The following is a 27,825-nucleotide window of genomic DNA, read 5'->3' on the forward strand; positions in this document are numbered from 1 at the left end:
GCAGTAAAAATATATCAAATGTTGGGATTTACATCAGTGAGAGATTAGTTTTTTGATTTAAAGGAGAAAATACTTACTTTACATATGTGCTGTAAACTGCAACATGACTTTCAAAAGTGATACATGTGGCAAAGTAACAAATGAGAAATCAGGAGAAAGATCTCTGTTACTGTAAGCAAAACAGAACAGAAGCTGGTAAAAAGTGGTGCTGATTTTACCTGCTGTACTTACTGACAGGTGGATAATCCAGAGCAATACATCAGAATTAGTCAGTTATACATTTCAAATCTAAGTAAACTGCAAATTAAATAGAAACCAACAAAACTGTGAAGTAAATATATAAGAGTAAGAATACGACACTCGTCCATGAATTGCAGTGTTTTTAAAGGCGACATTTAAAGGAATCACTCAAGTAAAGTAAAATTTACATCAAACTTGTAATCAGAGTACACGAATACGCCAACATTACTGTGGATCCCCTGTTCGGTGAAGTGCTTTTATTTTGAAGTCTGGCGCGGCACCACGGGGGAGGGGATTTATTTTGAAGGCGGCTCCTCGCTTGCACACTGAACCAGCACTCGGAGTTCACAAGTGCTGCGGGTAATAAAGCTGGCAGCGGCAACTATGAGAGGACAGAAGTTCACAGGCTGAGCTCGGCCGGTCGGTAGCCGTTGTCACATTCTCGGAGAGACACCGCGGACCGTTTGACAGTCTCAGTGAGGCGCAGGGGGAGTCACCGGTGGACACAGCAGCAGCAGCAGCAGCAGCGGGGCGAGTTGTGCGAGGGCTTTGGCGGCGGTCCCGCTGCTAGTGAAACATGAACAAAAACCACCGAGTGCCGAGCAGCCGTTCTCTGAGTGCCGTGGAGGTGAAAAGCAAGGTGGATATGGAGCCTTTTGCTGTTGTTTTTTTTTAACAGTTTCACAGCTTCCTTCCCAATGCCAGCCGTCGCTGTGGGGGCTAATTCATAGCTTGCTAACTAAGTGGTTTGATAGCAAGTTATGATGCCTCTCAAACTGCCCCGTTAAACAAGCCGACGTTTGTTTCTTACTAGCTCGCTGCTAGTTCGTAATATTTCCATGTGAACTACGGTGTGATTTCACTGCGAGTTGATCGGACAAGTTTATGTTAGCTTGTGAGTTTGAAGGCGGTGGTTATCAGCTGAGCCAGAGCCAGCGTCACCTGTCACAGCCTCCGCTCCCTCCCCCCCGGACTGCTCCTTCATCGCACACGGACTCCCAAGTTGGAGCGGTTTTAGCGTAACCCCCAAAGGAAGGTCGAACATGTTGTTATGAGACGTTTTGAGCGAAGTTAGCCAGGTGTGATATGTCGATCACTGCTCGTCACGTGTTACAACACCTGTGCAGACAGGTGTCACGCGGCCCCCGACATGGCTCCTTCCGCCCAGGCTGCCCGTCTCCCTGGCGGTGGCATAATGACACATGCTGAGTAGCGGAGCCTGAGGGGACATTATTAGTGCTCAGGACGTTAACACAAAGTGGGACCATTCTTGGTTAAAGGTCGGCAAACTGCATTTCCAACTTTCTCCCTGTAGGGCAGCTTTGGCACAGATGTCAGAAATACTCCACCGCAAGTAGACCTCCCACTTCAAATTCTTAAGTTGAGGAGCTACTAAAAGTACTAAAGCATTAATCAGGCTGAGTTACATATAAGCAAAATGTTTTAAATGCTATTAAACCTGATACTGTTTGTGACACAAATGTGTCAAATATTCTTAAGGTTAATTGATGTACAGACTGTATCTGTAAAGGTAAGCTTTCCAATCTATGTGGTAGAGTAAAAAAGTACAATTTTGCTAAAAGTAAATTACATGTAAGATAATTCTTACTACTATATTTATTATGTATCCCCCCTACGTGTCAATGGATTTTAGTCTGGACATCATCAGCCCACCGCCCTTTACTCTGAGGAAACACAGATTCTCTCAACTAAAGTCAATTTGGATAAATAATCAAATTGTAAGATTTTTGGAGCCATGTTGTAATAGTGACTTTTTTTTTTTTATGTTAGATTTTAAAAGTTCCATTTATGTATCTATGTATTTTTTTTTTTATAGATAGATGTGTGAAGGCACATTATGAGATTTGACTACCCTCACCAAGGCTCTAAACCTGGCTCTATTCACTATGTTGGGAGGCACCTTGTCTTGTCCTATAAAGTCAACTATCATGGAATTCGATTTGATTTGTAGCGATGGTCCTAAACGCCCGTTCGATTTGTTTGTTTTCTGAGCACACAGTCGCTTCCTCTGCAGGGGAAAACCGAGGGCAAAAGTGGCTCCGCCTTTTGCATTGTTGTGGGAAGAAAAAGAAAAAGTTAAAACTTGTGATTTGAGAATTGTATTCTATTAAATTGCGTTATTGAAAACAATTAATTGTTTATCCTAATCTGTATTGAAAAAGTCTCGGCTTATTTTAATATAGAGGGACATTTATATTTATGTATTTCCCAAACTGGTATAGGAAGAAATTTAAAAATTGGCAAAGTGGCTTTTTAACCGGTTTGCCACACAGCCAATTCACATAAATTAAGCGTTTACTTGTTATTTTACTATTTGCCTCCTCATGTTGCATGCTTATGTGCCAGAAACAGGCCTGTCACCAGCCTATGTTTAATGCAATTCTGCCTGGACCAGTGTCCATGTTGCTAGTGACTGTAGATATTTCTGTTTGCACTGGGCAACGGTAACCAAAACACTTCTCAGCACAATCAATGGGACAATTGTGCTAAAGATAAGGCATCTGTAGCCATTGATCCAGTCAGACCTCACGGATTAGGGTGTTACTCATAAGCCAGCAGCTAGTTTTGTGGGAATACTTGCATGCTGACAACGTATCAAATGTGCTTTCAGGCCCTGCATTCAGATAATCCGAAAGATGGAGATCCATACATCACCAAGCCTTCATTAATAATAAATCACATTTGGTGCCATGTTGGAGCCCATCCAAATGGAAGACGGATATTTACATACAGCCTATGGTGGTTTTTATTTTAGGCTACTGGTGTGTGCATTGCACGCACATAGTTTTTTACTACACACCCACTATGTCCCTGTTTCTTTGGCTTTTAAACAAGAGTTTCTCAGTCTACCTCACACCCATGTGGGTATCTATTTTTGTATGATGTTCATAAGTGTTTTCCGGTCTGTCCCATCTCAGTTTGGTGCTGAGTTTCGTCGGTTCTCTTTGGATCGGTCAAAGCCGGGCCGCTTTGATGAGTTTTATGGCCTTCTGCAGCACGTGCATCGTATCCCCAATGTGGAGTTGTTGGTGGGATACGCAGACGTGCATGGTGACCTGCTGCCCATCAACAATGACGACAACTACCACAAGGCCATCTCCACAGCAAACCCTCTACTCAGGCTTTTCCTGCAGAGGAAAGGTAAGCACAGAACACACAAGTACATTTGATAACAAAAAAACAGTATCACCCTAACTTTTCAGCTTTTAGTCTGCATGTTGCATATGTATTTTGTCTCTGCTGAGCTGTCATTGCAGACAAACTACTAAATCCCTTCATTGTGCCACTGCTGACCCACATAGCTAAAGGTCAACAACCTTGCTCAAAGCCAGTGTTTCCTGTAAAGAACATTTCACTGCATGTAGAGTTTTCTCTTTTTCTTTCTCAAAATTTTAGTCTGATCCCCACTTATCACATGGCCCTAGGTTTTGCTTGTTGAATTACAATGTCCTGTATTAGCACAGCTGTTAAATGGGAGTGTGTTTCTATTGTTACTACTGATAAGTTTGAAAGTTCAACACCGGTGCTTTCTGTGTAAAATACTCTTGCTGTTTCTTACTACTTCACTGCCTCAGTATCAAATCATTGTTATATAGTCCTTCCTAGTTTTATAGTGCAAGGTGTCACAGGCAATTGTCTCATTCTCTTTTTCTGAAGGGGGCAGAGGTTTTGGTCACTGTCATATATGCTTATAGCTGTAGTTTGCTGTTTAGTGTTTGTGGATCTGTTTATGTCAGGCGGCAATTTTGAAACTTGAATTGCTTTTATTTTTGGAGTGCACCCGAAGTAACCTACTTGTTACCTGTTGAACTTGGGGAGGACCCCAGGGACTCCTGGATGCATCAGGCCACATGCTCTGTTTTAGTTAAGCTGTCTTGCTGTGCCATATGACCCCATATAAGCTAAGCCACTTTGTCAGAAGGAGATTAGTGGGGTCACTGTGTAGCTCTGCATGAGACCATGTTTCAATTACACGCTCCAGACACTAACCCCACGCTGGGCTCACTGCTGCTCACACACACATGCAAAAAACAAAACAAAACAAAAAAAAACCACTTCCACGCAGGCAGGCCTCACACGTTAGTCATGCACTGCCTTGTAGAAAAGATAGAACAAAGACAGGAGACATGCGGACACAGTGATGCAGCCACAACCCCCCACAGACACCATTGCCTTTAAACCTGGGTTTCCCTCCTGAGCCGCCCCCCCCCTTTACCTTACTGGAAGCACCAGTTGGTTCTAGCTTAAAAGGCTTTACAGTGTGCAGATGCAGCAAATTGGCAGCTTGTAGATAATTTATTATATATCTGCAGACAGCATTCATTATCTCTAGTGATTGGTCTACCGTGTGTTAATGGCTTATCTATGCTGGGCCCTGTGAGCTATGCTAGAATAACGGCAATATCAGCACATTTTTAACACTGAGCGTTAAGCACTGTTTGTTTATCTAAAATAATTTCACAACATTAAATTTTCCCCATTAGCCACACAGCCATACGGTTTAACAGTGACATAACAACAAATGGTTTGTTTTGGGGAACATGCTTTAATGATCATCATGATCATGTTTATTGTTGGTGGTGGTATCTGACCTCCATAATAATAGGAGATGGCCTTTTTTCAAAGCCCTCATTTATTCTGGCAAAGCCACTTCAAACATTTTAATTTTACCAGCAACGTAGGAGGAAGGTCACTGTGGTTAAGTCACACTTGGTTTCATCTGTGCATTTCAGAAATTCCACTAAACCAGTTTGTGTTTTTTCCATCACATCATATTAGTGCACAGTTTTAGTCTTATGTCACTTTGAGTCTGAAACAAGGCAAATATGTAACTGGGTGCATGAAAGTTAGTTTAAGTCATATTTCTGTTGTAAGAACTCCAGAATCATGTGCACAAAGCATGTGTCTGTAGTTGTGGTAGAAGTGACACCTTTATTTGTATCCATAGATGAGAGTGCTCATTCACTGCCCAGTATGATTCTCTGGGGGATTTTATTATTATTTATTCTGCTGGTAAGGCGATAACTCCACATAAGTATGGTTTCATGGTTCTTACCACGTCTTCTCTGAGGACATTGGTAGAGTTAAACTTGACATTTTTCAGTCTGGGATCCTCGAACTGACAAGATTGGTAAATGTAGCTACTAGTGTCTGAAAGATTTAATCTTTAAAGGGAAGTGGTTGCAAGCAGTGAAGTTCAGAAATTCAGAAAGGTTCCAAAGGTTGGGTCTGGAATGATTTGTATTTTGATACAGATTTGAACCCGAGTCTGGTGGTGCATTCAATTTGAACTGGGATGTATTAATATTCTCTCTCTTTTTTTTTTAACATTTCTGCCCTATTTGTGTCTCATTAAAACACCTGTACATACAGAACTGTCCAACTTCTGTGGACATGCTGTTACAGCGTGTGTGTGTGTGTGTGTGTGTGTGTGTGTGTGTGTGTGTGTGTTACACAGTAACATGTAGTACATTACTAAAAACTGGTATTGCTAAAGTGGCTAGAACTGGCATTATTTTGGTAACCTGGCTCATGTAGTGAAACATGGTCAATTCCAGCTCTGACTTCCAACTTCCAAGTTAAACGGAAGGCATCATGAATAGTGTGTCTGTGTTTTGAGCTGCGGCCCAAGCTTGTGAATAAAGCATTCATATTTTCTTTTAGTAGTGTGAAATACAATAGAAAGAAATGCAGACATTAGAGCATAAAAGTAGCCATTCAAGCTAGGCAGCAGTGTGGGACCATGTTTGTTCCAACTTGGCCAATATTATTTTGGATATCTTAATGTTTGAGGAGCTATTTTAAAAATATGCTGTCTCCAGTCTGAGTGGTTCTAAACATGCTTCACATGATTTGTGTGTATTTAAAATGAAATTTCTGTTCTAAGTTCAGTTAAGTGCTTGTTTTTAACGTGAGGTTAATTTTTGACCACATTTTATTTGTCTGAAGATTTAACTATAGGCTACGTAGATTCTAGACTAGGTGCTCTGAGGGTTTTGTTCATTCATCGGTGTGCAGCTGCTTTGAGGGATGGATTCTAGGCTGTGAGTGTCTGTTGTTGCATTGTTGTGGTCTGGTCCTTGAATAAGGCGCACATTGTTGTCATCTGCGCGTCAACGTTACTACACTGACCAGCCATTAGTGTCGTATTGTTCGCTGCTTAAAAATGATGCCAGTGTTTGTGCCGCTGTGGATTACTGGATTCGGTCTTTCCCAGTCATTCTAAAATTGCTTTGACACACACCAATAGAACTCAGCAGCACCGGGCATCCCCTGTACCCTGCCTTCTGTCCGTGAACAATGAGCTGATGACTGTCGAGCTGGCAGTGAGGTGTCCACTGTTTACTGGTTGTCAAGGGAGCTCTGAAGAGCCCCGTTCATAGGTGGACTAAAAGGGCTGGAGTCTCTTTAAGACAGAGGAGAGCTGCAAAGCATGCTGGAACCAGCACTGTTAGCAAAACAGTTAGCATCCATACTTTAGAGCACAAAGTGTTTATGATGTGGATAAACTGTCTACATCTTTATGGGTCTGATATTGTCATGCATGTGTAGCCACTTTGAGTAGCACCTAGTGCATTTTTGTCTATCTTCTGTCTCAGAAGGAAACATACTGCACAATATTATTCAATATATTTGAGAGCTGTCAAGAGATGTTACCTGTTCACACTGATTTAGCTAAGCTCTCTGTAAATGGAGAAATGAAATCAGGGTTTCTTACCATGTGTGACTGCATCTGACTTTGTGTAAAATCACAACCCAGGAAAAAAACATCTGGAGCTGATTCTTTTGAATTTGTCATATGCGAAAATGGCTTAACACCTCAAATGCTCCCTCGAAGTGAGTTTGAAGGGACAAGGTTCAAGAAACAAACAAGCTGATTAGCAGAACTGGGGATTGTGAATACCACTAGTTAAAAATCTGAATCAGGAAGCCATTATGCCACTCACTAAGGCCAGATGTAAGGCGTTGATAAAGAAACTAAACAAACCTACTAAAATAAAAAGGGAGCATGATTGGATTATTTACTTATGTTCTTTCCAGCATAAAAACCAAGGTCCCCAAACTAAAGTATTGGTGAGTTTATTAAGTTTGTGTGAGATGAATATTTTATCAGTCAAAATACTCCAGTATTGATTTGTTTTATTGCAGTGTTTGACCCAAGAGATTCACTAATAATTATATTTATGTGCACATAAAGTAAAACATTACGATGGATTGCAAAACCTTTATTGGCATGTTTCTTATGAAAATAATGTGATATTTTAGTTGGAAACTTAAAAATAAATAAATTTCAGGCACAGTTCCTCATATAAAACCAAACTAGCACTGGGGAAACTATGACCCACATACAGTAGGCATGACACACCCAGGTTTATGTTTGATTGGCTGTACACATGGGTGTCAGAGGAGATTTTCCTGAGTCTGAGTGACACCGTGTTTGGCTGTATAGGCATAAAGAACATTTGTGTTTGTACACACTCGACATACACAGACTTTCCAGGTCGTCATCCATTCAGTGGCAGCAGTGTTTCAGGTAGCCTATCTCAGGGTGTGGGTTTGTTTTGTAGTGACGTTGCTTATTGCTCGCACAGTTTCGAATGGCTCGTAACCCTTCGACACTTAGGTAGAGGTGAACGGTGTGGTTAGGTACAAGAATGCTTGTATTTGCATATTCCAGAAGGGACTGCTTTTGTAATTGGTAACCAGAGCATGAGTCATCCAGCCACAGATAGGAAATGTACAGTGTAAAACAGCCAAGGTCCTGTCACCCTGCAGTGCAAGTGGTAAAACAGGATAATGGCTTAGTTTGATAAGCAATGTATTGCGTCTGTACAGTGTGACAGAGATGGGGTGAGAATGTGACAGGAAATGAGACGGTTAAAGCAAGGACGACGCTGTGGTGGAGATTTGGATCAAAGAGACAAAGCATACAAAACTGGAATGAGCAAGACAGACAAAGTGCTGGCAGGTGTATGAGATGTTATTTTCCCAAAGGAGCACGGGACAAAATGATCTGTTAAAAATAACAAATCAGCCACTTCTGCTTTCGATTTTCCCACAGACCTCAAATTATACGGAAGGATGCTGTACGTGACTGAAGAAACAAAGGAATTTGTAGCACCGGTGAAGGAATGCGTAGAGGAGGATTATATCTTCTGCCTAATAAGAGCAATAAAAGGATGAAAGGGAGACATGGTAAACAATATTAAAGGGGGAGTAATGTATAAAGCATTATTTAGTCAAGGCATGTAATTAGAGATGTGAGGAAAGGAGAGGGAGTAGTTTAAGTGTGATAGGAATGCAACGGGGGGGTAGTATTAGTGAGGGAGGAATGTGAGGCCCACGCTGGGTAGGGCAGGAGAGAGAGAGAGAAAAGAAATGGAGAGGGGGCTTTTTGGGTGGAATGTGGCCAGCCTCTGATCACGTCTGCTGGCTAGATTAGACAGGACAGCGGGCCAGACTGGACCCTCAGCCACAGAGCCATGGCTCGACTAAACAAGGGGAGCATAGATAAAAAAGAGAAGCGTTCTAAAGAGTATGGAGGAAGGATGAAAGAGTGCAATGCCAGAAGAACATTTATTTTGAGAGAGAATGCACAGCCTGGCAAGCTAAAATTGCTTTCTCTCTACCCTTTAAAACTACACTGGGTGTAGCCTGCAAAAAGATGGAGGTAGAGTGGTTGAGATGGAAGATGAATGGGGGGGGGGTCTCCACTCAGACTCAGTTAAGATGAATTGATGGCTCTTTTTAAAAAAAAATAAGTTAGTTTAGTTTGGATGAGTGGGGAAACGGGGATGCTGAGACAATGGCCAAAGTGAAGATGATTAAAAAAAATAAAATAATATAGTCTGACTACTGCAAAAGTAAAAACATAAAAATGTGGCACATGGATGGATGAAGGGAAGCATAGTGAGTGAGCTGTACTAGGAACAGGAATGATTGTGTACAGACTGCCTGAACTTTGTCAACATGGGAATCACTTTCATGTTGACAGCTGACATATTTCTGTTATTGAAGCTAGCATCACATCGTCTCAAGTGTTTAACCAGAATAGTTTGTCATGGGGTTTGAGTGCTTTACTAGACCAAGGAGGGTAGTTTTTCTGATCAAACAGAGGCGTGTTTGGTCATTAATTTGTATTGAGAGTGAAAAACGTGGCAGTAAGATGAAAAGAAGCTCAAGTCACTAAAGGCTTGAGATTGTTTGCACACACATGTAATAAAATATGTTAACAGTGTCTCATAACTTTACTTTCTGCAGTATTTCTTGCTCATTTTTAATTAAACGGCATTCTTTTTTTGTCCACTGGGCTTGGTGCTTCAGCAGTGTTGATATGAAGAATAATTTTTTCGAACTTATCTTCGAATTTCTTTCAGCATGTCATTCGAGCATATTTACCTTGGATTGTCATGCACACTTTGGCAGACTCCGACATGCTGCTCCCAAACAGTGTTTCCCAAATGTAGCCATTGTTTCTACATTATTGACTTCTTATCCTCTCTGCATTCAGTCTTTGCACCTTGTGAAAGGTTTAGAAAAACTGCTGGTAAGTGGTATAAATTAAAGTAAAAAAGAGATGCTGACACATACTTCCTGTTCCTGTTTTAAAACACACACACACACACTTAGTCCCAGGTAATACCATTAACAATGGCTCCCTCCAACCTGTGACCAGGACCCTGCAGCTAGACTTCCATGTACTAAAATGCACTGGCGCTTCCTCTGAAACTTTTACGATATTGAGTCTTTCATTGCTTTTGCTGCAGCTTAAGGTTTGTCTTTCTCTGTCTCAGTGGTCAGATTTGACTGTGTTGACAGATCCAGAAGTACCATATTCCTCACACTAAGCCATCCTCAGTAAAGTATCTAATAAGACACGTGAGCGCTGGGCATCTGAGGCTAGACTTGGATTATTTCTTCCTCCTGTCGTCTCCTTCATCTTCCCCAATGTCTAGACCTTCCTCTTCCCACTGCTCCTAGAAGCTGCGTATAGCAAAGCTGCGGCCAGCTCTAGCCACCCCACCCCAAACTCAGCCTCCTTTTATCTAACCCAGTAGTGAAACCCACATCCCCAAGTGACCTGCACAGATTCCCCCCTACTCTGTCCCAAGTTCCAATCCAGCCTCGGCCCAGGGCACATCCCACCTCCTAGCTACCCTGCGTTCAAGCTCAAGCTTTAGTCGCTTGATTACTGTTCAAGTCAATACTCCTTCACCTATACTTGTCTAGTCCTGGTCTGTTCACTTTCCCATGTTTCCATACTAGGTGCTATTTCGGTTAAATCCAGAATCCTTTGCTCGATAGTAGGTTTAAAATGACAGAATTAATGAGACGGACTACCACAGACCTATGAGAAGGGAGGAAGACCGATGATGCAGAAAGAGAAGAATCTGGAGGTGGAAACCCAAGTACAGGCTTCTGCTTTGAGATGAACAGGAGACAGATTGAGTGAAGGGCACAGGGGACTGGAGGGTTAGGACGAATGGAGGTATGGCAGGAAGGAGAAGCGTTTGTGTCAGCAAAAAAAGTAGATGGAGTTGCTCCATATGCACTGCAGTGATGAGACACAGAAGTGCAGAGTTTGGACTGGCAAATAGAATGTGTTAATTGTGGGTTACTCACTGCCACACAAAGCTGTTTTTCCCTACTGTGGAGATTTTTTTTATTTATTTATTTTAACTAATGGTACCTTTTTGATTGAGTTATTAAGCAGGACTGATGAATCTAATGACAAGAATTCATGGGTGAGACTATATGAGCAGGCTAATATTCATGACCAGAATCTCTTAAATTATGGATTTAATCAGTAATTCCTCAACGTGTCAAGGCTCCGTCTTCAGCTCCAGCTTGCCTCTCACACATCTCTGCACTCATCTTGGTGAAGTGTGTAGACTGCGTCACTGTTTTCTTATTGTCCCGACTTTGTCCTTTCGTCTCGGCACTCTCGCTTTGACCTCCCTCCTTCCATTTCTTTCTCTTATCAGCAGCGTTAAGGCAGTTTTTATCTGGGCTGTGCCAGGGAGGTATGCTCACCACACCAGGAATAGTAACCCTCTGGGAATTAAGTCCTTTGAAACATTTGTTTTAATCACCACCTCTCCTTTCTTTCCCTTCTCTCCTCTGTGTGCGTTTGCTGCATTTCGGCCTCTCCCGTTTCGTTTCCCATCTGTTGTTTCACTCCACTCCTGGTTTTTCTCATGCACACAAGCTCACACTGACACACACATGCTTACCTTCCTCCCCCCCTCTTGTATCATTCAGTGTCAGGAACACCACGGCACCGGCTGTGTGGGGAACGTCCAGGCTTGTCATCAGCAAACCTGACTTTTTCAAAAACACCAGTTTTCAAGAGCTTTTTTTTTTTTTTTTTTTTTCCGTCTTCTGGTTTTTCTTAGTTTTATCCTTGAGACATGTTAGGGCTAACAATAAAATATGTTTTTCTAACATTGAATAATGTTTCTGCTTCTTTGACCAAAATATGCAGAGAAAAATCTTTTGTGTGAAAATGAAACCTGATGTTTACAAAGTAATCCTAATGAATTAGAAATGTCAAACGATAATTGGATGCAAAAGTATTAGCACACTTTAAAATCACTCCCATAAATCCTCACTGGTACTGCAAGGTGATTTTTCGAAGTCACTCAGTCCAGTGAATGTGTTTTATGTGTTTGTAGTACAAGTCAACCTGCATCTAGAAGGTCCTGTTACTGGTGAGTCAGTATCCTGGACAAAATCTACATCACAAGGACATAAGGACACGTTAAGTAACTCTGTGAAATCTTATTTAAAAAAACAAAAGTTAGGGGACTGATGCTGGAAGAAAAAGTTACTGAACATGTCATAAAGAAATGAAAGGAGCATGGCACAAGTCTGCCTGCAGCAGGGAGTCCTCAAAACTGAGTTACTGTGCAGGAAGGAGACTAGTCAGGGAGGCTTCCAAGACACCTATAGCTCCCCTGAAGGAGACGCTCCACATAAAACTGGTGCAACCAGATTCTTTACACGTCATAGCCTCTAGTCATGTAGTCAAAGGGCTTAATTTTTAATTTTTTTTTTTCCCCCCAAATGAAGTGATCTGAAGCGATAAATTGCTCATTTCGATTTTCCTCCATAGCTTAAAAAATTTGTGTACTGAGATTTATAATACTCCATAGATCACATGATTGTGGCTGCAGTAGTGCTTAGTTAATGTATCATACTATGACAGATTATTCATCTACAGTCCTACTACTATTGGAGCAGCTGCCTAAATACCTGAATTGTAAACTGAGAAGCAGCATCACTGCAACAGCAGTAGTGGTACCAACTGCTTCCTGTTGTGTCACCTGCACCCAGTATCAGTGTCATGTTTACCTTACGAAGTATCAGGAACAAAGTGTATCAGGAAGTATTACATTGTTGGTGTTACTGTAGTTAAGAGGAGGACCAGAGCGTCATCAGTTTGTATCATTATAACAAGTTGTGTAACCAGAGATGTAGTGGGTGTAATGAGTGTTAGAGCAGGTTAAACGATGATGAAGAAAATAAGAAGTAATAAATATAGAAGTTTTATTGTCCACTGAAAAAGGTGTGGCTGTATGTGGATGCACACTTGTTAAATGACAAATACACTCTGTTTAGTTTTTATTTGAAAAATGACTTGCGTCCTGAACATTCCACTTATCGGGATCCATTAACATTGGCCCTTTTACAGCCGGGGTCCAGAGTTGAAGCATGAATCATTCAGAGTGTGTAATGAATAGAGCGCTGAACGAGATGATTTGTTCAACCAATGAATGCCAGTGGTTTCCTCTCCTTAGGCAGAGTTGTCTAAGTCACCTCAACGTCAGGAATAAGATGCATGAGTTGTTCACTGTGTGTGTGTGTGTGTGTGTTATGTTATGTCCTCATTTGTGACGATGTTGCTGGGTTGTCACTTTCTTCCTCAATGCCTCACTTCCTTCATTCCTCACTGACTCCATTTAAAGTGGGGGAAATGAGAGCAGACATTGCATAGCTGGAATACCAAACCTGTGCAGGGGCGAGGGTACGACTAGAGATTGTGCTCATTATTCAGGGTGTGTGACATACACCTTAAGTATGAACAGATTGTGATGCACTGCAGGTGATTCTTCTTTAGCCTTAGCAAGCGTAACTCACAGAAATGGCTTTAGAGATGTTAAACTTGAGTTGGTGATAGTTCATCTAATGTCCCTAAAACAGATTAACCCAATAAATTAAAAACAAAAGTAAAGAGCCCAATATATCCTGACTTTCAATCTTAAGAGCAAGTGAAACCCCAAACACCCTCTGTCCTTTAGCTCCCATAATGCAACAATACTTTTGTTTGTTTGAGCTAGATTGTAATTTTAATGTATTTGTCACTGACATTAGTGCCACTGTTTTTTAGGGAAACGTACATCATCACATGCTGAGCAATTAAGCAAAACGATGACAGCAATGTTTCAGTAATTTCAAGAACAAAAATGGAAAAATGGACGCTGCTTTTAGAGTTTATGTAAAGATCCGATCTCACCCAGCATGAGTTATCGCAGTTATTTCTCGCACGTTTGAATAGGGTGACTTTAAGCAGCGTGTGCTTTATCTCCCTTCTGACAACAGCAGCAAGTTAGTGGAACAGACGAAAGTGCTTGAAGGACGGCACAAGGATTCGAGTGCGCTGTTATTCCGGTGGAGAAAGGCTTCTGTACAAGAACCATTAGCAACTCGAAACATGGTGTCAGACTTTATCCACAGCTGCTTTTAGACCTTTGTGCCTTTTTTGCAGTTTCTTGAAGTTTCTTTATTTTTATCTGCACTCATTTTTTAGTCCATAGATGTTGAAAGCATTCTGCCCAGCTACCTTGTGATAAATGCCCTCTCAAATCTTGACACTTATAAACTATTATCTCCTTCCCTTTATAGTTAACCACTGATTGTTTTAAATAATCATTAGCCAGGTCAGCTGCACTCTGTGTTCACAGCATACCTGAGTCATGTTTCATGTTTTTACTTTGCACTGAGGGAATACGTGTAGTGTAATACACACACACACACACACACACACACACACACGTGTATTAAACGTCACACAACCGCAAAGTTCTCGATTGCCTAAATAAAGGGGCAATCAATCTGGCCCTGTAGCCTGAAATCATTAGACGTTTTGTAGTTTTATCCATTAGCCAGTCAGATTGTTCTGTGGCTAATGTTGAGACGTCTCTCTTGTTGCCAATTTCAGGTCAGGTTGTCTTGTAAAGTGTGCACTTGACCTAAAGGGTCAACAATCCACATTGTTCCAGAGCCTGGTCGTGGGTTGTTTGTCATTCACTATAATAGACCACAAGCACCAATTCTGTTCTAGCCATTTGATTATTGCACCATTGGTTTAACAGTTTTATTTGATTTCTTCTTGTGAAGGCTCCACATGAACCTCTGTGAGACCAGGACCATGTTTCCATCTGTTACCTTCTTTCCACACAACTAAGTGACCCATTAATGTCTTTTTATTAAACTAATAAATTTAGTTAAAGCACAAAACAATGTTGTGAAAACATGCCCTATTTTTATTATTTATTTATTTTAGTACCATCCATAATATTATTTTTAGCATCACCAGACAATCGGGTAGTATCCAAAGCTTTAATTAGCCCATGTTTGTTTTGTTTGTTTTGGGTTTTTTTTTTAAGGTTTTTTTGGTTTTGATTTCTGTGCTGTTGTTTATTAGGGCTCAGGCATCTTGATTAACCAGTGATACTCTTATAGCTGCCTGTGGATTGGTGTGTTTTTAAATGAACACCTGCTCCAGACACCAGCATATTTAGTTTCTGTGTGTGTGTGTGTGTGTGTGTGTGTGTGTGTGTGTGTGTGTGTGTGGAGTTACATAAGCTATGTTGAGAAAGCGGTGTACTTCGTCTACGTCTCATTCTTTATGTCTCAGCTATGACTTGATTGTCAGTTCTGGCCTTTTTACATGCTGGAAATGGAGGGATAATTTTGATGAAAAGACTTCTATAAAGGGTGAAATGAGATTTGGATAGTTGCCTCCTGCTATGCGTGACTGCACTGCAAGAACAGCCCTTGTGTCAGTGATGGCAGAAGACATTTATGTGAGCTTTGAAATTAGTGCTTTGAAATATCCACCAGTATGACCTTTTTGCTCCTCTTTAGAGCAATGATTATGTGCATTGCAAGACTTGTAGAAAGACAACTTTGCACAGCAACGGTGTTGAGTAGGTGGAAGCTGTGCTTTTTTCACTTTTACTTCTCACACTTTTGAAGCAAAGATGGGTTAAAAGTGTATGTAATAGACGCAGCGGCTTATGGGAACTGAAATGCAAGACTTTCTTAGGACAATTGCTCCTTTGTTTTGGTTGTAGAGATGGAAAGGGGTGTGGTTGGGTGCATACCTGTCAGAAAGGTGGAATTATCAGCCACCTGAGTTGATAAGTTTCCAGATAAAACACACATTCAGAAAAAAGAGAGAAACCACAAGGGAAGAAGTGTTAAGTGTAATGTTGCAGGAGCTTTATTTATAGAGCACTTTGATCTAAAACACATCACAAAGGGATAAGAATAAAATGGCCAAAACTGATGAATACGGAGACGAAGAAACAGTTGTTGTTTGAATCCCAGAAATAGACATAAACGTTAATTCGCTGGGGATGAGAACGTCACTAACATGTTAATGTTTAGCTGCTTGAATTATGCTGGTTAACTATTAGAGAGCCAAGGTCCAGTTTTGCTCTCCTGTTAATATGAGCAGTGTTTGGTTAAGGTCTTTAGTACCTGACAGTGTACAGACTTCCTCCACAAAATGTGCATAAAGAGCAGGATTTCATACATGTGATCGGTCAAATGGGACCTTTTGATATGTCCAAAATTACAGTTTCTTATCTGACACATTATCTTTAAAGGAGAAGTTCGGCGTTCGAGGAAATGCACTACTTTCTTACTCCGTTTGATGAGAAGCTCCAGCCAGGAGACAGCTTAGCTTTGCAAAAAGGCAGAAACAAAGGAAAACCTCTAGCCTGGATCTATACACACCTCTAATAAGTCACTACTGTTGAACATGGTATATGATCTGATCTGCTGAGTAAGTCCCACAGCAGTGTGTGTGTGTGTGTGTGTGTATATGCACTATTGTACAACATCAAACTGTTTATCTCTGTTTGGAGTCTTTATTTGCGAGGCTAAGCCAGCTGACTTTTAGTTCTTGATTTTATATTTAAAGGGCGGATGTTTATGAGTGGTGTCAATCTGCCCACTAACTCTTAGCATGAAGGCAAACAAATGCATTTCCTCTAATGCAAAACGTGCTTCAGTTGCCATTTGTTTAGTAGTAATGTATTCACTGGATCTTCGAACGGGCCTCAGGATAATTGGACCCCATCCAACTGCAGTTGATGTGAATAGTGAGAGAACACAAACAATGATTTTACATTTCAAGGCCTGTAACCTAATCAAAACTCTTATACCCATCTTGTGCACAAACTTCTTCTTTTTGTTTGGGCTGTTCCCTTTCAGGGGTCACCACAGCGAATCATGTGCCTCCGTCCTCTGCATCCTCTTCTCTCACACCAACTAACTTCATGTCCTCTCTCACTACATGCAGAAGTCGCCAGCCTGGTGACAAAAGACAACAAAATCTGTTAATCAAGTTCATCAATAGCAGATACTTCAGGTCTCCCATCAGAAAAAAAGTCACCAAAACAATCTGTGACAACAAACCTATGCACCTGCAAGGCAGTGTGCAGCATATCTAATCTAATTTGTAGGTGGCAGCAGCAAAAAGTATAGAGGAAGAACTGTTAAATGGAATGAACTACTGGTTTGCATCAGTACAAACCAAGAGCAGTCCTGGGGCTCCTCTTCGTGTGTGTGTGCGTGCGTGTGTGGCACGTAAACCCTGGAGAGATGCCTCTGGCTGTAAGCTGCTCTAATGCTGAGCGTTATTCATTCTCCTCAAGCAACATGATGCAACAGAATGTCAGCCTGGATAATGTCTTGATGTGTAATGAGCCCAGCATGATGATGATGATGATGATGATGATGGAAATTATTCTGTTTTTATTAATGTGCTTTGTTTCTCTCTACCTTTTCTTTCTGTCAACCTTTCCCCTTTTTAATCTTCCTCTTCTCTTTTCTCTGCTTCCTCTCTCCTTTTCTTTGCAGAGGAAGCTGATTACACATTCGGTACCGACTCCCTGACCAGGAAGAAAAACACAGTGCTATCTGCAGTACTTCTGCGGCCAGACACCAACAGGAAAAAACCGCCAGTTATCATCAGCCTCCCTAAGGACTTCCGCCCTGTCTCCTCTATTATTGACGTGGACATCCTCCCTGAGACGCACAGACGTGTTCGCCTCTACAAACATGGCCAGGAAAAACCGCTGGGCTTCTATATCCGTGATGGCTCCAGCGTACGGGTCACTCCACAGGGTCTAGAGAAGGTCCCGGGGATATTTATCTCTCGGATGGTGCCCGGCGGGCTGGCAGAGAGCACTGGCCTGCTGGCAGTCAACGATGAGGTTCTGGAGGTGAATGGTATCGAAGTTGCTGGAAAGTCTCTGGACCAGGTGACGGACATGATGATCGCAAACAGCCACAACCTCATCATCACCGTCAAGCCTGCCAACCAACGGAACAATGTTGTTCGCAGTGGAGGAGGCGCAGCGTCGGGTAGCTCGGGCCGCTCGTCGGACAGTGGTGCCAGCTACTACGGATACTCGTCGCATAGTGCGGCCGGGGCAGCGGCCTCCATGCCGTCACACATTATTCAGAACTTTGCAGTGGAAGAGCTGGAGAGCGACGAGGACGATGAAGATTTGGTGATCGAGGCGGGAGGCGAAGCTGAGCCCATCAGACGGGCCGCCTCCAACTACAGCATGCCCTCGGTGCCTCGCTATGAGCCGCACCTCAACCTCCGCACCACCTCCACCCTGTCTGTCAACGCCAATGGTACGCTGCCAGCCAGCGGCAGCAGCGGGTCACTAAGCAACGCCATCGCCACTTCGACCACACCATCGCCAGACAGAGCAACGCAAAGGCGGAATCTGGAAGAGGACGGCACTGTTATAACTCTGTAGACTAAGCATTCAAACACACTAAACACTGGAAACCAGAGAGGAACAAATCCTTCCACACACACTTTGAAGAAGTGAGGGTCGGGGTCAGTCATGGACCAGCAACTCAAACATCTTTTTTTTCATCATAGAAACTGTACCCGAGAAGCACAATTATGTGTGAATATAAAATATCACACTGACACTAAGATGTCTGTGCATCCTAATATTTACACGACAAACTTTGCATCCCATACTTTGTCGCCCCTCTACATTAGTAGAGGGGCGATGCCAGTGACCATGCATGTGTGCCATAGTGGTAATCCCCACCCCACACACACACACACACACACACACACACACACTCCCTGCAGGCACTAAATTGTGAAGTGAAGGCAAAGCGTAATCTCTGGTCTTCTACCATCTACTGAATTTTTAAACCTGTGGAGGCCACGGAAAAATGTTTATCTAGTGCTTCTACCTGAGTCCAAAAATTCCCCATCGTCCCTGTTTCTTATCAGTCCCATAAGTAGATAAACGTAAAAGTTGTGTGAACAATTTAAATCCATGCCCTGAAATGGAAGTTTAGCTCAAGCATTTGTTGACAATCTTTGGCTGTTTCTTACCTCGTCACTCCAGACCCCCACCTTTGCACCACACTACCACCACCTCCCTTTCCCTAGGTGATCACGGTACTTCCCACACAAAGCAGTACTGCAATATTTGACCAAGTGCTGAGAACTGCAATAAAACTGAGGGGAGGGGATCTGGGATCGTTCCGATGGCTCAGATGCTTTTAACAATTAATAGCGTTTGTTTTTACCTGCTGTGTTAATGACACCGTGGAGTGATAATTATAGATTGAAGATTTTAATAATGTTTGGGAGCAACTTGTCTTTGGAAAATTATTTTCCCATCAGACTTGTGTTTTTTTTGGATCATGTGCAAATTTTATGTGTTTCATATCCTTGTATCTGAAAGTGACTTAATATTCTGTCTGAACACCTGAAAGTTACAAACCACTACAGAAAAATCAGCCTCTATCTGGGAATGGGTTTCCTTCATGGTGCACTTACTTTCCTTTTTGCAATAAGGTCTGTTTCCCCTGCTGCATGTGGACAATTTTGACATAATGTGAATGTTTTTGGTTGTCTTGGTTTTTTTTTTTTTTATTTTTATTTTTTTCCTTCTCTCTCCATTTCTTACTGGACCAAGACTCTGCATATCTTATTATCTCATCTCGATACAGTACAGCCCATTAAGCTGTGCTGGGTTTTTATTTTGGCCTGGGTTCACTTGGATGTGGTGTTACTCACTTACATACATGTATGAAAAGTGTTCCCTGTAACGTCTCCATTCTCGCTGAATTCAATTAATGACACACTAAGACAATGTCACACGAGAGCTTTACTCAGAAACTAAATATTGACTTTTGATTTAAATGGCACCTGAGTGAGTTAGTCAGACCACTGTTAATGACTAGTGGTCAGATCGAGTCCTACTGAAACAACCGTTCAAACTGATTGGCTTTTGGTGTTTGATTAAGGTGAGGCAGCCCGGCTTTCTGTACAGTTTGCCTTGGCTGATCTGCAGGTAGTATTTCCATAAGAACAGAAATGTTGCTAACACAGCTGTGATGAACTTAACTGAAGTTTTTAGAAGTTTAAATGTATGGTTTTTCCTTTTTCAAAGCTGCAGGAATTTTTTTTTTTAAACTCTTTGTTGTAAAACATTTATGCCATTTGAAGAGAATTTGCGATTTTTTTTTTTTTTTTTTTTTTTTTTTTTTTTTTTTTTTCCCAACTGTATAAAAACAACTGACTTATAGAATTTTAAATTGACTGACCAACAAAGTTTAATAATGCAGCTTCAAATTGTATTTTTGGGATGTTCTAGTACCTAAAGAATATGATTTGGGTTTTTTTATGTTTTAAATTCAAAGCATCCCATAAAAAGTCTGTGATCTCTCTCACTCTACAAGTTCGTCTTTTGTTAAAAAAGAGCCCCAGAAGCAGGCAGCTGTCAGTTTCTCCATCTCAGCAGGCCTCTGTTCTGTGAAGCCGTCACATTCAAAAATATCTTCTTATGCACCAGACTCAGTACCAGACACTGCATGTTTGTCATAGTAGCACTGTACTGCAAAATAATGTGTAGCACGAGAAGCTGGTGCAGCAGTCTGAACAGAGCAGAGTAGGACATATGGCCATATCATGCATAATTTCAGGTTACGCTTTCATTGTGGAGGCTGTACAGAAGAAGTTCTAGGTGCTTTGCGATTCCAGAAATTGCTTGTTTTTCTTACAGTGAGTCTTGATGCAGAACCTCCTTCACGCCCATGTGAAACTGTTCATTAGCTCGTCTCTTTAAGCCTGCCCACCCACCCAAATCCACTCTGTTCTGATTGACCAGCTTGCAGAAGCCTGCCAATAGGCCGAGCAGAGTGGTGAGCCATGCATGTAACATAAGAGCAGGTGGGCGTGAATGTATTTTTATGGGCCTGCGTAGACAAAACTGAGCTTCCTTAAGGAGCTGACGATGTTTGTGCATCGGACTGTCCGGCAGTCTGGGAACTGTTGGGAAGTCTCGCCACAGAGCAGACAGACATAAAATACAATTTTCGTTTCTGTTAGTTTAGCTCTTGTTTGAAACTTAACGAATGTTTAATCTGGAAACTCATCTTCATAACAGTTAAGTTACACAATATGGAAATGCACATTGCAACTTTTTAAGTGATTTGCTGTCCATAAATATTGGAGCTCTTTTTTGATAAAAGACGAGACCCCACTTTTTTTTTTCTTTTTTTTTTTTTAATGAAACATGTCACCCAGGGCAGCAATGTAGCTAATTGCTGCTTTCTTTTTCTGAAATTATGAATAATGCAGACTTTTACCTTTTAACTCCAATTTTTTGATAACATCGTGTGTGTGTGTGTTAACATAAAATGTTCTCCATACAGCGAAGAAGTAATTCTGCCTCAGTTTTACTTCCTGTTTGCAAAGCAGCTCCATAACATTTATTGCAAGTAAATATCCATTACTGTTACTTGCTGCTGCTAACTTCCACCCCCTCTGAAGCGAGAGCAGATGGTCTATTATTTCTCGTATTGATTTTTCAGCAACTGCTCCCCTATTAAAAATGATAACATTGACTTTAGTATGGATTGTTTTCTTGCTCACTAAGACGTTGAGAGAGACGCACGCACGCACGCACACACACCCTCAGTAATGCTTATTGGTTTAGTTTGAGCTTGTGTGCACTTGTAATGAAACACATTTACACAGATCACTAGATGCTAATGTTTGTTACCTTTAGCTCTGTTTGTGGTTTGAATATCTAATGAGTATCTATGACTGGAAACCGACGCACGGTCATACGGCCGCGTCCACGCTTTGTCGTTTTATGCGATTGTGTCATAAAACATGGTGACGAACGACACTGAATGGAAAACTTGCAAATCGATGTTAATTTATTTCCCATATCTATATCTTTACCACAGGACACTGGGATTGTAACCACCGCGCCATTTTGTCTATTTATTCTCTAATCAAATGTCTGCATATTTTCTGTCTTTTTACACATTTTATAATTTTATTTTTATAACTGATATGTTTTTGTCTTCATGTGATCACTGTTTTGGTCATAAATTTCAAGGTACAGTAGATGTTATTGGCCATTAGGAGATGATTTCAGTAGGTGATTTGACTGTTCTGGCTATAGCAACAACAGAAGACATGATACTAGTTTTTCTTTTTTTCCCTATACTGTGAATTATCATTTATATTTTGCAGGACAAAAACAGTTGTATTAGCACAACCTCATAACAGGCTATTTAGCTTTGACTTTTTTAAACTTTCAATTTTTTTTTTTTTTTGCTTTGCCAGATGAATATATGATATAGATTTGTAATGAAGATTGACAGTATTTTCATATCGATGCTATATATATGATGTACATTTTTATCACAGTTAATGAAAAAAATGTATTCAGATTTTACTGGAGAGATGAAGTAGATGCCTGTAATTGCTGATTGGAGGAGCTGGGACAAAATAAACTAATGTGTAGAAATCTGTTTGTTTGGTACAAATGTTGTTGTGAATACACTGATTTCACAGGTTAGAACACAGAACTACAGAAATGTAATACTGCAGTCTTGCTCAGTGGCACAGCCACAGGGGGATCCTCCAGGCCATTTCATTTAGTAGAAAAACATGTTTTTAGATGTTATCTATTTGCACAAATTGCCACACGCTTTCAGACCATGCCACCTTTCAATTTTCAGTCCTGTAATAAATCCTGAAAAATGGAAAATACTGGGGTTGGTCCTCCACCACTTCAGAAAGCATTTGAATTGCTGAAGTAATACTTTTTTTACTATCAGCCTTTCTCTGCTAAATCAGTCTTGGCATCACACCTGAAAGGGTGTTAATAGACACAGGTTAACTGTTCGGCATGTTTCTATAGCTATGGTGTAAAAATGGTAGCAAAAGATGGTGCAAGTGAAAAATAAAAGGGGAAAATGGGGAAAGCAGGTGAAGAATATGAGGTTAAGGAAAGCTGAGGTGAGATGCATCCACACGATGCATCATCTTAAAGGTCCAACTTGCTAGTTTCTGTTGAATTATGCACAACTTAAAAAATAAATAAATAAATTAAAAAAAGTAGACAGATGTATTCATTACTACTAGAATTAGGAAATTTATGGCGATAACTTGGCATTTGTTTGGAACGGAATATAAAATGGGCTTCTCTAATACTTATTGATGTGTGAAAGTCACATCTGGATCTTACTTCACAATATATTTATTTTAAATGTGTATAAACCAAAATGGCACAAACATAATGCCCTTCAAAAATGTTTTATCATATTTCACAGAAAATAATCTCATGGTTTGATATCTGTGAGTTTATAGCCATATGTACATGGAAATGATTGGTGGATTGATTAAAACGGGACTTGACTATTTGAGAGTGTTTTTGACATTGAATGAAAGTGGTGGGACAATGACTGCAGAATGATGCAATAGAGGAGAGAGAGAAATAACATTAACCTATGTCACTGATACTTTATTAATGTAACCCGTAATAAACAGGTCGTTCCAGTCGCATTGTTGAGATATTTTGGTCTAGATCGACAAATTATAAGGGGGGGACCCCCTGATCTTTCCGGTCCATGGGTCAGTGCCCACTTTTAGTGATCCACCCATGCCAGTCTACTACCATCCCAAACTAGGTGTCTTCTTTTATTTGAGGGGGGGTTCTTACCCCATCTTACCCTACATGTTTCTTCATTTTTTTGTCTCCTCACCCTCTCCATCCTAACACCTCACCTGGGTGACTTAGTTACAGGGCTGAACACTCAGACAATTTTCTTAAGGTGGCAAGGTTTTGAGACGGGTGTACTTTACAGGATTAGTTGCGTGTTACGTTAGCCTTCTCTTACGTTTGACAGATTTAGGTTCTAGTTTTTGCAGATGCAAATTCCTAATACAAAACATAATCTTCGACCTTTTTAAAATAAGTACTATAATTTTTGCCACATTTTTTTCATCTTTGAAAGTTTGTCGAGCACTCTTGCTTTTATTTACACTTCAGAATACGTTCTTAAACTTAAGTAAAGATGTAGATTTTGTATGGAAGTGGTGCCAACCTCTAGTGTAGTGGCGTATTTGCACTTTTATTGAGTATTTGATTGTGTACCTTCTGCAGAGAGGCTTGTCTTTTATGTCACACTTGCCTTACATCTGTCACAGTAACCCGTTGTGGTGTCTCAGCGCCACCTGCAGGATTTTTAATTGAACAGATGTTTAATTTGATGCAGCGGTGGGAAAGACACATGCTCATCTGGTTGAACATGGCTGAAATGTCCAAAGCTCCATTCTCGCGTGCTTAATCGTTTAAGTTTGGGCTTTGTGCAATTAACACGTTATCAACTCCTCTGGGTGCCGTACACAAACCCAGACAGCTGAGAATCACGTGACGTGACGTGGAAGCAGCATGGCGGCGCCGAGCTGAGATAGCAACTCTCCGGGACCGACACCGATAGCCTGGATTTCGTTAGCAGTTCCTCGTCACCTGCTTTTTCGCAGGGCCAGGCCGAAGATGACGGCCTGAGAGAGGAGCGGCAACAACACCGAGAGATGCAGCAACAACAGCGAAATCAACGACACCTGGCACCACCACCACCCCAGCAGCCGCACTCGCATTCGAAGGCAGAAAACTGTAAAACCAAGAGCATGTTTCTGTCCAGGGCGCTGGAGAAAATCCTCTCCGATAAGGAGCTGAAAAGGAGCCAGCACAGCCAGCTGCGCAAAGCCTGCCAGGTGGCGCTTGGTAAGCGGGTTTGCTTTGTTTGGGTTTTTTTTATTTGTTTCATCGAGTCGTGTGTTTTTAATGGAGCGATTCACTAAAACGTTTCGGTCGTGTCTGGCTTGTCACAGCAACAGGAGGCAGCTAGCTAGCGTTAGCATGGGAATGGCCTCCATCGTGTGTACAGCTGTCAGCTTGCAAGGCGGCCTAGATAAGCTTGTGTTGACACCGTCGCGCCTTAACGGGAAAGTAGAAATGCTAAAGCCCTGTCTTCACGCCGACCTCACCACTGTCCACGTCGACAGGTAGACATGGCTAACAGGTAACTGCCGTTAGCTTGCTAGCTAGCTAGCTACGCAGACCAATCGCCGTGTTGTACGTAGCACTGTCACCCAGCCAGACAGCTCAGTCCTGCAGCTCTGCGCCCAGACACACAGGCTACCTAACCCCAGGATACTCTAGCGTCCGTGCTTTTCCATCCAACCCCATCGGGGATAATGCTCCACACACCTCCTCCAGGACCTCCACTCCATTGTGGTCCTAGTGCTTATGTCTTAGCTTAAGCTTGTGTGCATCCTTGTTACATTGTTGTGGTGGTTTACATCGACACAAGACTCAGGAAGTGGTCTGATGGCCCATTCGCAGTTAATAATTGGAATAATTAGGCTTCTGACGGCATATGCATATCACCCACTACAGCCATTTCATTTCATTTTTAATGTTTTTGTTACAGCCAACAAAGCTCTTCCAAAGACTGTGAATGTTGTTCATCTGTGTTATAGACCTCCATTGTTGTGTGAAGCTATTAAGAACATATCAGTGAACCACAAGCTACACTGAGGGAAACATGTCTTCCTCATAAAGCTATAGTTCACATATGAAGAAAAAAAGGGCTCTAAACATTTCTTGTTAAAATGGATTTCTGCAAGAATGTTTCATACAAAACAAATTCACATTTACAAACACGACACATGGCTCACGGATGTATTTTTTAATAGTTTTGGAACATCTGCACAGTTTACAGTAAGTATATACAACTCACTGTTGGTTTTAGAAAATCACAGGCTTTAATGTAGGCAATTGTAAAACAGCTAAACAATATAGTGCTATAGTTAGACTGTAGGTGTAAAAGAAACAAAGGTAGTTTTATTCACATCACTGACTCTAGGTACAAGGCTGCACACAATCTCCAACCCCCCAGAGTAGATAAGATATGACAATGTATCAGTCCAAGTTGGATCTTTGTCAGCACACAGTATTTAAAAGTGTTGCATCCACTCATCTAGCTATAGATGCCAATAGGCTGTCAGGCTCTATTTGTGGTGGTAGTTGTGGTCATTAATGCTAACATTTGAATGCCAGCATCATAACGATTGCCTCAAAGATATAAAGGGAAAATATATCAACATCATATATAAACCAACACTTGAAGTGTTGTCTGTCAAAAGTATTGCATAAACTGTAGGAAGTGCAGACATTTTCATCTGTGGAGGTTTAGTGGTTTGCAAATGTTTTACATACAGTCGGTCTTTATGCAAGCTGTTGAGAAATTTTAAAACAAGATTATGCTGCTGTTGGGCTGGCAAACCACGGCATTAACTGCGGGGAATAAATGTCAGCGAGAAGTGGGCAAACAGGTCGGTATGTTTGAGCTGCTTTGTCTGCTCTCTTTCTCTGTTTGCCAGTCGCACTCGCTCATTATTCATGATGCCCGTAGAGCACAGCACTCCTTTTCCCCTTTTTGACTCCTCTCACTGCCAGTGTTATGAAGGCTATACCATATTACTGTTGACTGTATTAAAAGTTCTTATGCTGTGCATTGCCAACTTTTTCTCTTGCCTCAATGACTAATACAGCCAGGTCACAAAATAAATAGTGCATGGGATGTTATTAATACTGTTCTATATTTGGGTTCAGTGCTGAGGAATACCCTCCGGAGAACGGCTCGCATTTTTATTGCCCGAAATGACAGGTCATAGTTCCTGATTAGTTAATGACATTATCACTTTAACACTAAGTGTGACATTTCTGATAAGTATTGCACAAGCTAATTTCCTCTGTGTAGCCCTGTCATATGGGGGGGTGTGTTTTGAAAGTTGAGTTTAGCTGTATTTCTGCTGCCACATTCTGTTTTTATCTCGCCACATCTGGCTGACTGTAAACCATTCCTCACATCGATGTGGACACATCAGTGTGGGGTGAAAAGTGTGAGGAAATGGAAATTGATCCAGGAGAACAGGGTAGATAACGTAATGCGTTGGGAGAGTGATGCAGCCCAAAAAAAGACAGGCTGTTTGGATGAATCAAATGTGCTAACTGTCAAAATATCTTGAGTCAAATAATGTCACAGGGACAAGTTCTAAACTTCAGACTCCAGTAACATTGATATCCCGTATCTCTCTTCACAGATGAAATTAAGGCAGAGCTTGAAAAACAAAAGTAAGTATCAATCTACCTTTTTCCCTGCATGAATGATGCACAGCAGTGGAGCGGAGCTTTGTTTTGTTTTCTCCTTTTTGCTGACAAGAAGAAGAAGAAGAAGCAGCCAGAGAAAGGTTGCCCTGAAGCAGTGTGCTGCTCACTCTGACTTGTGACTAAACTGATTTGCTGCATTTATAACTGCTACTTTGCAGTATATCAAACAGCTTTTAGGTAATATGTCTTTTGGCATAGCCATCTTAACCATCCGGGTGAAAAATAAAACTGGCATGCTGTGTTTTATTCTGTGCTGTGAAAATAAAAATGGACTGTAAAATGCTTTACACAGCACTTGCACATCCCCTGGAAGAAGCATTTATTTATTTGGAACAATTGCTCTTATTTTTATTGTCTACACGAGCATTTATTGAAAGCTGCTCTCGTTTTTAGTTTTTCAGTTCACTCAACTGTATCGTCTTGTCTCTGCAGAGATGGTTCAGTGGTCCTACCCAGAGCCAACTATGTCGAAGCTGACAAATATGTGCTGCCCTTCGAGTTGGCATGCCAGTCAAAATCCCCCCGGATAGTTAGCATCTCTCTGGACTGTCTGCAGGTAAACATTAACTGCCTCACACACACGACCTGCCTTTGGACGTGTTCTGCTGTTTCCTCACTCTTTCAAGTTGTGTGTTTTTTTTTTTTTTTTTTTCTTTTCATTATCCTCGTGGCGGTAAGGGGGAGTGAAATCTTGCTACACCTGTTTCACAAGTCAGGCATGCACTCAGAACAATGGCTC

The 27,825-nt window shown here is 41.4% G+C and overlaps 2 protein-coding genes across 3 annotated transcripts in view; both read left to right on the forward strand.

Moving 5' to 3' along the window:
• On the forward strand, nucleotides 1–22,372 carry pard6b (par-6 partitioning defective 6 homolog beta (C. elegans)). The gene is made up of 3 exons (XM_067527943.1): nucleotides 1–880; nucleotides 3,180–3,402; nucleotides 17,416–22,372. The coding sequence occupies exons 1-3, from the start codon at nucleotides 818–820 to the stop codon at nucleotides 18,327–18,329; spliced, it is 1,200 nt and encodes a 399-aa protein (XP_067384044.1). The 5' UTR covers nucleotides 1–817; the 3' UTR covers nucleotides 18,330–22,372.
• A 1,763-nt stretch (nucleotides 22,373–24,135) lies between these two features.
• Nucleotides 24,136–27,825, forward strand: part of arfgef2 (ADP-ribosylation factor guanine nucleotide-exchange factor 2 (brefeldin A-inhibited)) — a 28,477-nt gene continuing 24,787 nt past the window's right edge. The window contains exons 1-3 of one of the 2 annotated variants that reach the window (XM_067528010.1): nucleotides 24,136–24,635; nucleotides 27,020–27,050; nucleotides 27,519–27,642. In XM_067528010.1, coding sequence (XP_067384111.1) covers nucleotides 24,443–24,635; nucleotides 27,020–27,050; nucleotides 27,519–27,642 — 348 coding nt within the window. In that variant the 5' untranslated portion in view covers nucleotides 24,136–24,442. The remainder of the gene's footprint in view (nucleotides 24,636–27,019; nucleotides 27,051–27,518; nucleotides 27,643–27,825) is intronic. The other variant, XM_067528009.1, reaches the window with a different exon arrangement.

Source organism: Channa argus, chromosome 13 (genome assembly GCF_033026475.1).
Source record: "Channa argus isolate prfri chromosome 13, Channa argus male v1.0, whole genome shotgun sequence".
In the NCBI taxonomy this organism is placed as follows: Eukaryota; Metazoa; Chordata; class Actinopteri; order Anabantiformes; family Channidae; genus Channa; species Channa argus.

Bases quoted from the DNA above. Each gene is read 5' to 3' on its own strand.
- pard6b (XM_067527943.1), top strand. From the start codon at position 818: ATGAACAAAAACCACCGAGTGCCGAGCAGCCGTTCTCTGAGTGCCGTG. The intron at 881-3,179 runs GTGGATATGGAG...GTCCCATCTCAG, and splicing joins CCGTGGAGGTGAAAAGCAAG to TTTGGTGCTGAGTTTCGTCG. The intron at 3,403-17,415 runs GTAAGCACAGAA...TTTTCTTTGCAG, and splicing joins GCTTTTCCTGCAGAGGAAAG to AGGAAGCTGATTACACATTC.